At 42.7% G+C, this 12016-nt stretch overlaps 1 protein-coding gene across 2 annotated transcripts in view; it reads right to left on the bottom strand.

Moving 5' to 3' along the window:
* The window catches only part of ACSS3 (acyl-CoA synthetase short chain family member 3), an 84144-nt gene extending 75677 nt beyond the window's left edge, over positions 1–8467 (bottom strand). For both annotated transcript variants that reach the window (XM_048934191.1, XM_048934190.1), the window contains exons 1-2: positions 8072–8467; positions 604–748 (exon numbers count right to left, since the gene is read on the bottom strand). In XM_048934191.1, the coding sequence (XP_048790148.1) occupies positions 604–748; positions 8072–8328 (402 nt within the window). In that variant the 5' untranslated portion in view covers positions 8329–8467. The remainder of the gene's footprint in view (positions 1–603; positions 749–8071) is intronic.
* Positions 8468–12016: the final 3549 nt, after the last annotated feature.

The raw sequence follows: 12016 nt of genomic DNA, 5'->3' as shown, positions 1-12016 counted from the left end.
ATCAGATGGTTATCCCACTATTCTAGGTCAGAGTAAGCTAAAGGTAAGCTGGGTTGGCTCCCTCAGACCTTCCACACAGAGAATCAGCACGGGCCACCAGCACTCCCACTGCAGCCTCAAGCAGGCATGCAATGCAGCTCTCCTTAGAGATGCTTCCTGCTAACGTTGGATTTGTTTTTACACTCAATCATGTACAGCCATAATCAAGGTATGTACCTTCGCCTCTGCCATAGTGGCATTTTTGTTCATCATAGCAACTCACTGTCATGCAGCTTGACAAATATTTTGAATTCTTTCATGCACAGAAAATAAGGGCTATTAGAAAAAAAAAAAAAAGAAAAAAGAAAAAAATTCAAGAGTGAAAAGTTCAGAATGTAACCAACCAGAACAAAAAATATTTAACTGCAGGAAAAAAAAAATAGAGGAAGATCAAAACCTCTCAGATACGCTATTATTTGATGCAAGCAGTGAAGCTTACAAATCAATACCAAGCACAACAAAAGGAATAAACTAGAAAGATAGACCATTTTTACCTCCCTAATATCCACCTGCTGTGCAATATTTCCAGCCTATTTCCAGTAACAAGGTTATTCTCAAACGTACCTGTTCAAGGAGTTCTTTATAAGTTATTTTCTCTTTGGTATTTGTTACAGGACTGTCATAAATAATGGCAGCGTGGTCTCCTCGTCCATTCTCAACGTGGCGATCAACAGCATTGTAACAGATATTCAGTTCTCCGCCAACAAACCTAAAAAAGAAGTTGGGAGAATACAGCAGGCAACTTTCGCAGAACTGAGACAGGGTTGATTCTTGAAGTAGAGATCAAAGCTTTACACTCAGTTCAGGAAGTCTTTTTTTTATTCTAGAATCACCCAATTTACTGAAAAAGATAAATAAGCTCATCATTTAAATCAGTAAAAAAAAGTGAAGTATTTCCACCTTAACTGACTTAACTAAGAATCCACTAAACTTGATCGTGATTTGAATTCCTTTGCATCAATCATTTTGATTTTTATAGCTAAGACTTCAGGGAACAAGACATACATTCACGTAAAACAGTTCGACATTATGAACATATCTTATTACACTACTTTGTACTGGCATGCACGTGTACCTTTTTTATGAAGAACCGGCTCAAGACACAAAATGTTCTAATTCACACGTTGGCAGTAGCAGTTAAGCACGCACACATCTGTATCCAAGTGAAACTGACCCCAACAGTCATAAAAGCTTATAAATTTGTCTGATATTCTGAACACACTTGACATTACCATGGGCTACATCAGTGACTTAAAAGCCTCTGTAAAGGAGTGTGAGTCACGGTCTCTTCAACAGCCAGACATTTAGAAAAAAATCTCTTCTAATTAAAAAAAAAAAAAAAAAGTCACCTGCACAAACTCTGGTTTTACTTTCAATGCAATTTTACAAAGAAAATTCAAGCGTGCCACAGTCCTCAAGGCACCATATGCTACAATTACTATTAGCAAAGAAGACACAGAATTGAAGTTACCCAAAACGATGCTCTCCTTTGTGCTTTGCTATCTATCTACCGCAAAAAGAAGAGCAACAGAAAAAAATGCAGCCAAGTTTTCAAAAATGCTATGGGGATGCTCACTGACATAATGTCTTGTTGTAACGTAAAAGATAAAAACAGATGGCCTAAAATAACCCATAACTAATTAAAAGAGAGCATTTTCCTTCCCATATAGTACAGGACCTCTCTAAAGTAGGATATATGATGTATTTTTCATATATCCATATGCACAGATTAGTCCCTATTGTCAAAGAATGGCAATTATTAAGCTCAGCCCAATTAGGATGTCAGGACATAGCAATCTCCTACTGTGACTTGTTTACAATGCCATTGATAAGGAGAAGTGGAAGAGCAAGAAAGAAACAAAAAAGACTGTTGTGGTTTAACCTGGCAGGTGGCTGAGCACCAAGCATTCATTTGCTCATTCCTCCCCTCCCCAGTGGGATGGGGGAGAGCATCAGGTTAAGAAAAACAAAGTAGAACTCATGGGTTGAAATAAAACTATTTACTAAGATAGAGGAAAGGAAAATACTTATGACTCTCCCTCTCTCTATATATATAAAAAAATGAATGTATATAACATGTGATGTACAAGCAAATGTTCACCTCACCCCAATCAATGCTCTGCTAACCCCTCAAGCAGTGGAAGAAAATCAGATGAACTCCCACCCCCTTCAAAACTTCTTCCACATAATGTCACATGGTATGGAATATCCCTTTGGCCAGTTTAAGCCAGCTGTGCTAATTCTGTTTCCCCCCAGCTCCCGAGGGCCCTCAGTGTAAATGGCCTTGGCTTTGCACAACACTGCTTAGCAGCAGCTATAAACATCAGTATGTTATCAACATTGTTTTTCTCCTAGAACCAAAACACAGCATCATACCAGACTCTCTGAAGAAAACTATTCTGTTCCACTGAAACTAAGACAAACATGCTGTACCATAAAACCCTCCCCATAAAAGAAGAACTGATGGATAATAAAAGACTGTCAGTTGCTTCAGGTAACACAGAGAAACTCTGTATAACTGCCATAATAGCCGTGTAGGAATCAGGTCATCCATGGATTTTTATATCAAATCCCTGTAGGATGATAAGAACAATTCTGTTTAAGAAACATGTAGATGTTGCTGTAAGGGAAGTGGTATAGTGGAGAAACATTGGTGGTAGATGGATGGCTGGACTGGATGATCTTGGAGGTCTTTTCCAGCCCTGGTGATTCCATCATTCTACGAATGAGAGCACAACATCTGGGTTATCACGCATAACTACTTAAGAATGGTGAAAATGTGAGGGGTAGAAGAGCTCAGACTCTCAGAAAGATGCATGACAAGTTCAACACTGCCGTGCTTTATAATGACTGCTTGTGAAAAATGTGAGGCTGAGGGTTGAAAGCAACCCCATGGCATTCAGATGGTGTGACGAGAGCTCTGCAAAGGGAAGGAGGAACACAGGCTGCCATGGGCCCAGAAGGCAGCAGTGTGCAGCTCACCCGCTATGGCCACAGCCACAGCTCTTCTGCTTCTCTGCTGGTCACACACGGGCGTGTTGGAGCACCCCATTCTGTATGGCAAATAAACTGCCTGGCCTTGAAAAGCTGCACTGTGCTGCTGCAAATTTCTGTTCATTTAGTGATTCCCAAAGAGATGAATATCTCTGAAGAACACAGAATTGCTCAGGTTGGTAAAGACCTTAAAGATCACCAAGTCCGACCACATCAATTTTTTTGAGTGAGCTCTAGGAGGAAAGCAACATCAGCATAAAAACAGGACACAGTCCTGAAAATAAGGGCACTGATTTGAAAAAGAGTTCTAGAACTGAAAATGCAGTATTCCAATAGACTGCAGAAAGATATAGGATGAATCTGCAGGATAAGAGCTGCAAGTGAATTTTGCCATAACAAGTAAGGCTGTAAAATGCTAATCTGTTGCTAACCAGACATTTCTTTCAACACAGCATGCAAACTGAATTCCTGGTCAAAAATCATTCCTTTAGACTACATTCCTAGTGCTGAGAAGTGAGTAACATTTAGCAAATGGAGCCCAGAAAGAGTAAAACAGAAATAAAAAGAGCAAACAGTAATTAGTCTAACACATAAAGGAGACTGGCTGCCGGCTCTTTGAAGAGCTCACCTGCTGCCCCTTTCTGCAGTAAAACGTCAGGGTTCTTCTGCCAGCACCACAGCAGGATTTACATGTTGGCTGTAACAATGCAACTGTTTGTTTCACAGCAACTTTTTTTTTTTTTTCTTTTTTTTCTTTTTTTTTTTTTTTTTAATTGGATTTGGCCAATATCTACCTCTTTTTGATAACTCTTCCTGTCCACCATCAGTTTCAATAGGGCCAAGTGTCAGGTGCTGCATTTTGGTCACAACAACCCCAGGCAACCCTACAGGCTCGGGGAGTGACTGGAAAGCTGCCTGATGGAAAGGGACCTTGGTGTACTGATGGATAGTTGGCTGAATATGAGCCAGCAGTGTGCCCAGGTGGCCAAGAAGGCCCATGCATCCTGGCTTGTATCAGGATTGGTGTGGTGAGCAGGACTAGGGAAGTCATCCTGTCCCTTGGCATTGCTGAGGCCTCACCTCGAGTAGTGTGTTCAGTTTTGGGCACCTCAGTACAGAAAGGACATTGAGGTGCTGGAGCAGGTCCAAAGAATGGCAACAAGGCTTGTGAAGGACTTGGAGAATATGCCCTATGAGTAACAACTGAAGGAGCTGGGGCTGTTTAGTCTGAGGAGAAAGAGGCTGAGGGGAGACCTTATTGCTGTCTTCCAGTACCTGAAAGGTGCTCATAGCAAGAGCGGGGTTGGTCTCTTCTCACTGGTGTCATGATTATTGGAAAGGGCCTCAAGTTGTGCCAGGGTAAGTTTAGGCTGGATATCAGGAAACAGTTCTTTACAGAAAGGGTTGTTAAGCACTGGACTCCCCAGGGAAGATGGTTGAGTCACCATCCCTGAATGTGTTTAAAAACCATTTGTATGTGGTGCTCAGAGACGTGATTGAGCAATAGGTTGTTAGAGTTCAGGTAGTATGGTTATGTTGTGGTTGGTCTTTATGACCTTGAAGGTCTTTTCCAACCTGAGCAATCCTACAGTTCTATGACCCCTGAAAGCAGTAGCCTTTGATAACCCACATGATGACTAACTTTCCTCAAACAATACACCTGTGCAGTGATTCCAGCAGTTACCACATTAGGACACTGTGAGCCCCTGAAGAGCTGCTGCAGCCTCCCATGGCCTGGCGCTACGTCTTCTGTAACAGGCCTTCAATTACAGAGACCTTAATATATGCCGTAAGTGACCAGGGAATGTTTTTACTGCGTTCAAAATTTGTTTTCATCTGTCAATAGTGATGAAACTAGTCTTGAAGAAGGCCACGCATAATTATCACTTAACTCAATTCTTAAAATTTATGTCTTAATTTCCAATAATATCTGCTATCTTCAGAATCGAACAGGATTCCGAGAATTTTCAGGCTCTGTTCAAATGGCTCAGGAGCAATGATAGTTAAGAAAAATGCACGCTGAAGGTTCTGAATAAATCCAGAATACATGCAAGAGAAAAATCTACACTGCAATTGCACTCTGACTGTAAGAAAAAAAAAGAAAGCATTGTGCTAAAACCCCGTGACATCATGCAGGGCACCAGTACTTCTCCAGCCTGAGTTTCCAGGCATTAAATGGATTTCTTTTAAAATGCTTAGATGAAGGCAGAACAGACGCTGAATGAAGTGATAGACAAAGCCTCTACACAGCACCACATATTTTAAGATAACAGTATGTTAGTTGATCTAGCCACACTTTAACAAGTGTAAGCAGCATTTAAATAGTCATCTGGGTAACATTCGGAAGTTCAAAGGTGATTTTATGTTACGTTTAATGTCTTGGAATCACAGAAAAACACAGCTTGTAAATTGCCCCCTGCCTGCACTAGTCAGGGAAAACTGTTTCTACCACTCCTAACAAAAAAACTGCCTAATCCAACTGTGTTTCCACATGATCCCCAAATGATCTGTTCTAGAGTTTCACCACCATTCGCACTGAACAGATTTTTTCTTCCCATTTGGAATGCCATTTACACAATCCTGCACTGTGCAATAGGAGAGTCTAAAGAAAGCCTGCTAGGGTATGCTTATGTTTCTGTTAGGCTCTTACAGCATTTAGAGAAGCAGAATTAGGATTAGAAACCGAAGTTTCAGCTGTGCTAACCACTTTCTTCAAGTAAAATAAAAGGGACCAGCAAATATAGAGTGTCTGTTTTGTCTGTCAGGCTTGGCAACAAAACACAATGATATTGAAAATAAAGCACACTTATTAATTGATCTAATAATATGCATCCAACACATTTTCTAACTCAAGAAGCACATATAAGAATTTCTTAATGGTACTTCAAAGTTCCATAAACTGCTTCCCAGGCAAAGTACAGAACCACATCTTTTCTCTGTTAGATCAGCAAACAGTTTTTCTCTGAAGCCTGGCATTGTGTTCAGTTCTGCTATGTTTTAACTGTTTTCTTTTCAGAAAGTACTCTCAACGAGGCTCTTGTATCTTCTTTCTCTCTTAAACACAGTCCTGTCCTCAAAGAGCCTATCTATCCCTTGTCCTGGGGAGCACACAGGATACTGGCAACCATCTGAGTCTTCAGAGGCAGAATACTTTGGGATCCCTTGCAGCCCAGTATCTCTTAACATAAAGGAAAAAAAAAAAAGAAAGAAAGAAAAAAAAAAAAAAAAAAAGGAAGAAAATCGCATGTTGTGCATTAAGTTGATAAAGAGAATTTAAAAAAATAAATTGATTTACTTGAAGTTTTATGACCCATGACAGGTCAACAGATATCTGACATCCAAACAGTAACTATGGGCCTCACATGGACTTTCCAGTGATGTCCACCTTTGTAAAATCCTACAGGATCCCAGCACAGCTGAGGTTGGCAGGGCCCTCCGGGTGCACCTGCTCCGAACTCTGCTCCAGCACGTACACCCAGAGCAGCATGCCCAAGCCCATGTGCACGTAGCTTTGGAAGATCTCCAAGGAGGAGACTCCAAAGTCTCCTGGGCAGCCTGTGCCAGTGCACTGTCATCCAGACAGCCTGGAATTCTTTTCTGGGGTTCACTCTTGTGTTCCAGGTTTTGCCCACTGCCTCTTGTCTTGGCACTGGGCACCACCTGACTCTAATATCCTTCAGGTACTTGCATACACTGATGAGATGATTTCAGTCTGTGGCTATCTGCATCCACAGAGATAAAGATGCCAGCAGGATGGAAAGTCAGAAAAGGCCACTGGAAGATAAATCTGACTTCAGCCCAAATAACTTAATCCAGGTATCTCTGTCATGAGAACAAATTACTCCCACCTAAGAAACCAAAATGCTTTAAAAAGACTGAACCACATCAATTCCAGCCAGCAAGCTTACTATATCAAGCTACATCAGTTTGACAGGACCTGACAACAAAACTGTGCTCACCAGCATTGCTAATATTCTTTAATTCTTAAAAAGTAACTTTAAAGTTGTTGCAACAACTTTTTCATTAATTTATTCAAGCATGCCAAGGAGCTTTAGTGGTTCTTAATTGTGCAGGCAACCCTGCTTGCCCTTTTGGAATAGTACCATGGCCTCAAAGGCCAGTGGACCACAGGTCTCCTTATCCATCCATTCTAAGACTCCTGACTGTTATATAGCCCCGCTGACTTAAGAAGATTTATCCCAGCTGGGTGCTGCTTAACATTCAGTTTAAGAGATAGAAACAATTTTCACTGGGAGAGCTGCTAACCAATAACCACAGCCAGCAATGAGAATGTAAGCTTCACGTTGCTGGCTCTGTGTCTCCTCATGTTGACAGATTTTAGAGTGATTAATAGTTTTAATTACGTTTTGAAAAAGCTTAGTATTTTCAAATTAAAATCAAGTCAGAAAAACATAGAAAAAAAAGCCAAGAACATCGATGTGAAAAAGATGACCCCCTGCCTTGCTTTCTTTATCTTGTATGAGCTTCTCCTTGGAAGGAGATTGAAGAGCATGAGGTAAACTTGCTGAAAAAGACATTATAGTGGTCGTGACAAAACTTTAACGGGCAAGCTGCCTTTGAAGAAGCATTGAAAATCCTCTCCTGCACTTTACAAGAAGGACGTTAGTTCTGTCTTGGATCAGGCTGCCATTCACCACACACAGCACACTACGAACACACTGCCGTAACCACGTCGTCAGAGTAACGACGCACTGAGCCAGCTCCTACCATTGCACAGCCCCATAAGTCTCTGTATTCGCACACGTCGCTGCCCGCCCTCCGCCGTGGCCAGGCTCCCGTGCTCCCCGCAGCCCGACGGAGCAGCAGGCACACCGCCGGCCACCTGCACCACACACAGGTCTGTGGCGAACTCCTTTCACTCCAACGCACTCCTCCACTCCGATTTCAGTTGTTAAGCCGGTGTAACCGTAATCTCCGCTGACCTCTGCAGCCGTCCCCCCCGCGGCGGGCTGGTTGCCTCGGGCAGTTCGTGCAGCCCCGCCCGCCCGCGGCTCTCCCCGCCGTGCCCCGCACTCACCACGAGTCGCTGCCCGGGCCGCGCCTCTCCAGAGCCCTGGCCCAGGGCTTGGACCACTGGATCAGCTCGGCGGCAGCTCCCCAAACTTTTTCAGGCTCCGCCACCGAGGCCCTGAACACTTCCCCGTACTGTCCCAGCGCCGGCGAAGAGGCAGCGGCGCGGGCCGGTGGTCGGCTCCCTGCGCAGGGCCGCCCTAGCCACCGCCGGACAGCGCCGCCGCCCCCTGCCAGCGCCGCCAGCCTGCCCAGCAGCCCCATGGCGCAGCCTCACGGCGCGGTTTCGCAAACTAACGCTCGGAGCAGCCCCTGGTTCGCGGCGGCTCCCCCGCGACGAGCGGGGCTGCCCAACGACGGCTCCGACGTTCCGCGGCCAGCAGCTGCCCCAGTCAAGCGGCCGCACTCGGGAACGACGCGGAGCAACGCGGCCGGACCCCGCCGAGCGGGGCGGGCTGGTGGCCGGGGCTGCGCCCCCGGGGGCCGGGCTGGGACTGGCCTGGCGCCATCTCTGGGGCTGCGGCTCTGCGGGGCTCGGGGGCGGGCGAGGGCCGGCGCTGGCGGGAGCGGAGCCTCGTGGGTGTACAGAGGCCGGTGGAGAGAGAGGAACCCGGCAATGTTTACCCTTTTATCTCACGCATCAGGCACTTCGGGTTCCTGGTCTCTTGACGCAGACGTTGGCCGTTTTTCCACATCTGAACATTTTTTTCTATCGAGTAAAATTCTTCTGCAGAAAGCAGGTATAATTTAAAGATTTTCCTGTTCATCGCTTTTTTTTCCTTTCTTCCTTGAGAAGTTTTTTGTGGTTGCAGCAAGTCATCATTACTGCAAATAACACTTCCGAAACCACATCCACAAATGATAGACAGACAGACAGAAACCACCACCGAGTTTTGCTTGAGTGAAGAGGAACTTAGTATTCTGCGCAGAGATAAACTGAAAAGAGACAGAAAAACAAATTATTTCTTACTTAATAACTTGTGTGGCATACAGCCATAAAACTCGAGTGTTTATTTTGAAATACACTCTCGCTTTGAGAAAAGCTGGCAATGATAAAGTAGGTATACTGTATGGCACTTAAAACCTACACCAGCTTCTCAGACATATTTTAGGGCTACTACTGCTGAGTTAGTACAAAAGAAGGTAAGCGTGTATCACATTACTGGCACAGCTGTGATTAGATTAGAGCTAGTCCGAATACTCACTACAATGGGTTTAATACATGAAATCAATTTCATTGCCTGCCTCAAAAGAAAGAGGAAAAAAAAAAAAAAAAAAGGCATGAAGAATTTGATTTACAGATTTACAGTCACTCCACTTTTATTAGGTCACTCCACATTCATGAACATGAAGGCTGATTGTCCTTTCATTTCTGAGGCATATGTAAGGAGCTCACCGTGTTCCCATGGCCTGCTGAGCCTGTTTTCTCTGCCCAGTGAGTGAGGCTCGCCTGTCCCACACTGCATGCCACACAATGCCACTGGCTCCCTCCCCACAACTGCAGTAACACAGCCCAAGCAACACGTTAGCGTTCAAGAATCACTTGCAATTAATTTAACCCTCTAAAGCACCTGAAGAACTATGTAGAGAAATGGTGAACATTTCCCTACTGCCAAGGAGAGGCTACAGCATGCCAACAAAGCAAGAACATCAAAAATGCATTTCTGGTTTAGAGATTACTTTTGAGAACATTGCTTTCTTATACATTTTGACCATGGTGTCAGAGCAATTGCTAGTAGAGTCCACAAAGCACAAATTAAAAGATAAATGAAAGAGAGAAGCTTATGGGGATTATAAACACTGTGACTTCCTGACAGCCCTGGACTCAGATGTCAGTGCTGAATGCCTGGCAGCATGGCGTGTGTTGTCCAAAGGAACACTTACTTTGTGGTAACACACAATTGCTCTCAGGATTTAAAAAAGACTCCCAGAAGTTTGTCTCGTATTTCCTGCCTGTGAGGTGCCTAACCTCATTGTGACTGAAAATTCTGACTGAAAATAACCAATCTGACTGAAAACTGTCATGGGAACATGGAAATATGCTTTTAGATAGTTGGTTTTGTTTTTGTTGTTTTGTTTGACCGTTTGTCTTCCTGTGAAGAAGATCAGCCTTAGTCCCATCAATGCCCACAAGCGCACTCTGGGCCGAGTTACATTGACTCTGCCTACCTGTGGCACCCAGCCTGGGCATTATGATTGCCTCAGCACAGTTTGCGAAGTTTGCTCTCCCAAAGCAAACTATTAGAGGTGTATATTACATCCACTCCCAAGGAGTAACCCTAATGATTAACCACTTCATGTGCTTCATTCTTCACATCACCAACGCTTTGATGTTCCACTGCTTTGCAGGAGGCCTATAGCAATTGTATGTAGCAATCAATGTGTCCATGACAGAAAACTGATGTTGAAACATGTCCCTTTTTATTACTGCAAATAAAACTGCTGAGGCCTAAGACTAGCTGAAATATTTAATTATCTGTGTTCTGTAACCTGTTAGTTGTAGGCACTAACGCTAAAAGTATCCTGATATTTAAACACATATGAGTAGTGTCAGGCAGTACCTAGTATTTCTTGTGGTATTGAAAAGCAATGCAATGTTTCCACTCAGCCCGTTATATACATTTAATATAAAAGTATAAGCTTTTGGCAAAGGAATTAGCTTTGAAACAGTAAATGCTCTGCTATTCATTTTGAGAATGTGTCCTAGTAGAAATGATACACCAGAGATGCAGAGGAGACAAATGAATTTAATCAGAACATGAAGTACATTAAATTCCTATTTTAGGTAACATTCTCATATCTGTTTCCTAAAGGGATGTTTGAAATGAGTATCTGTGGAATATACTTCATTAATTAAACTACTCACAGCTCATACTGATATCTGAGGGGCGAAGAAGGGATTGCTAGCTCTCCCACTTGCATACTAGTAATTTAAGGTTCACTTACAAATGCTATTATAGCAGATTTCTGAACTGCTGAATTTTCCCTCTCTAAGGACTTTTTTTTTTTTTTTTGCAAAAACTGACACTCCTGAAACTCACACTCAACACAGAATTTTGAAGCAATGCCTAGTGATGTGTGTAGCAATTACCCTTGTAGCTGCACTTCATTGTAAAACATATGCTTGTTTCTAGGTGCAGGTGTAGCAAAGAACAAAGTATGAAGCTTGGACTGCATTTTTCTGCAATTTCAAAACAGTTTATCTGAAGCCTTTCTTTTGCTTATAAAAGCAAATTTTCTACAACAGTATCCTTTAAAGCAAGGTATGCATGTTTGAAGATATATGCATATTGAAAAAAGATGAGTTGAAAAGTATTATAAATTTTGTCTTCTATGTATGAAATATTCTGGCCATTCTCATTAACTAGACCTTCTAACCCTGCTAATTCAAACTGCAGTTGGAGAGTCCACTAGGGAACAGGAAGCAGTACTGTAGATAAAGAGTTAGGATGTGTATTAACTCACTTTGTTATGGTTCTGTACCACCTTTTATCCAACTCCTAGACTGTATCTCTCTCAAAGAACTGCCAGTCTTATGTGAATAGATTTCAGAGTCTCTCGTGCTGTTAATGTTTGACAAGTAGAGATAGTCATGATTTTCTACACTATGTGTTAGTCAACAGAGCTAATTTCAAACCAAATAAACTTTTCCGTTTTCCTGAAAGGTGAATGAAAGTAGTACATTTTAGGCACAAAAAACAGATACAGTTATTCTTCCAGTTTTCTACCCATCTTAAGTGTAGAACAGCTTTACTCAAAATGCACTGAAAATCTTATACGGAATTCAATATAATAAAAGTATTGCTTGAAAAGATACCTGTCTGGACAGAACTCTTCAAACAGACATTTTGGCTGATGTTAGTTAACACAAAAGAGGCCATGGCTTTTTCTGCAATCATAAGATGTGCCCATAGAAGAGGAAATAAAATCACAATGGCCCACAGAAAAACCT

The sequence above is a fragment of the Lagopus muta genome, chromosome 1 (assembly GCF_023343835.1).
Source record: "Lagopus muta isolate bLagMut1 chromosome 1, bLagMut1 primary, whole genome shotgun sequence".
In the NCBI taxonomy this organism is placed as follows: Eukaryota; Metazoa; Chordata; class Aves; order Galliformes; family Phasianidae; genus Lagopus; species Lagopus muta.
This window is presented reverse-complemented; position numbering and strand designations above follow the sequence as displayed.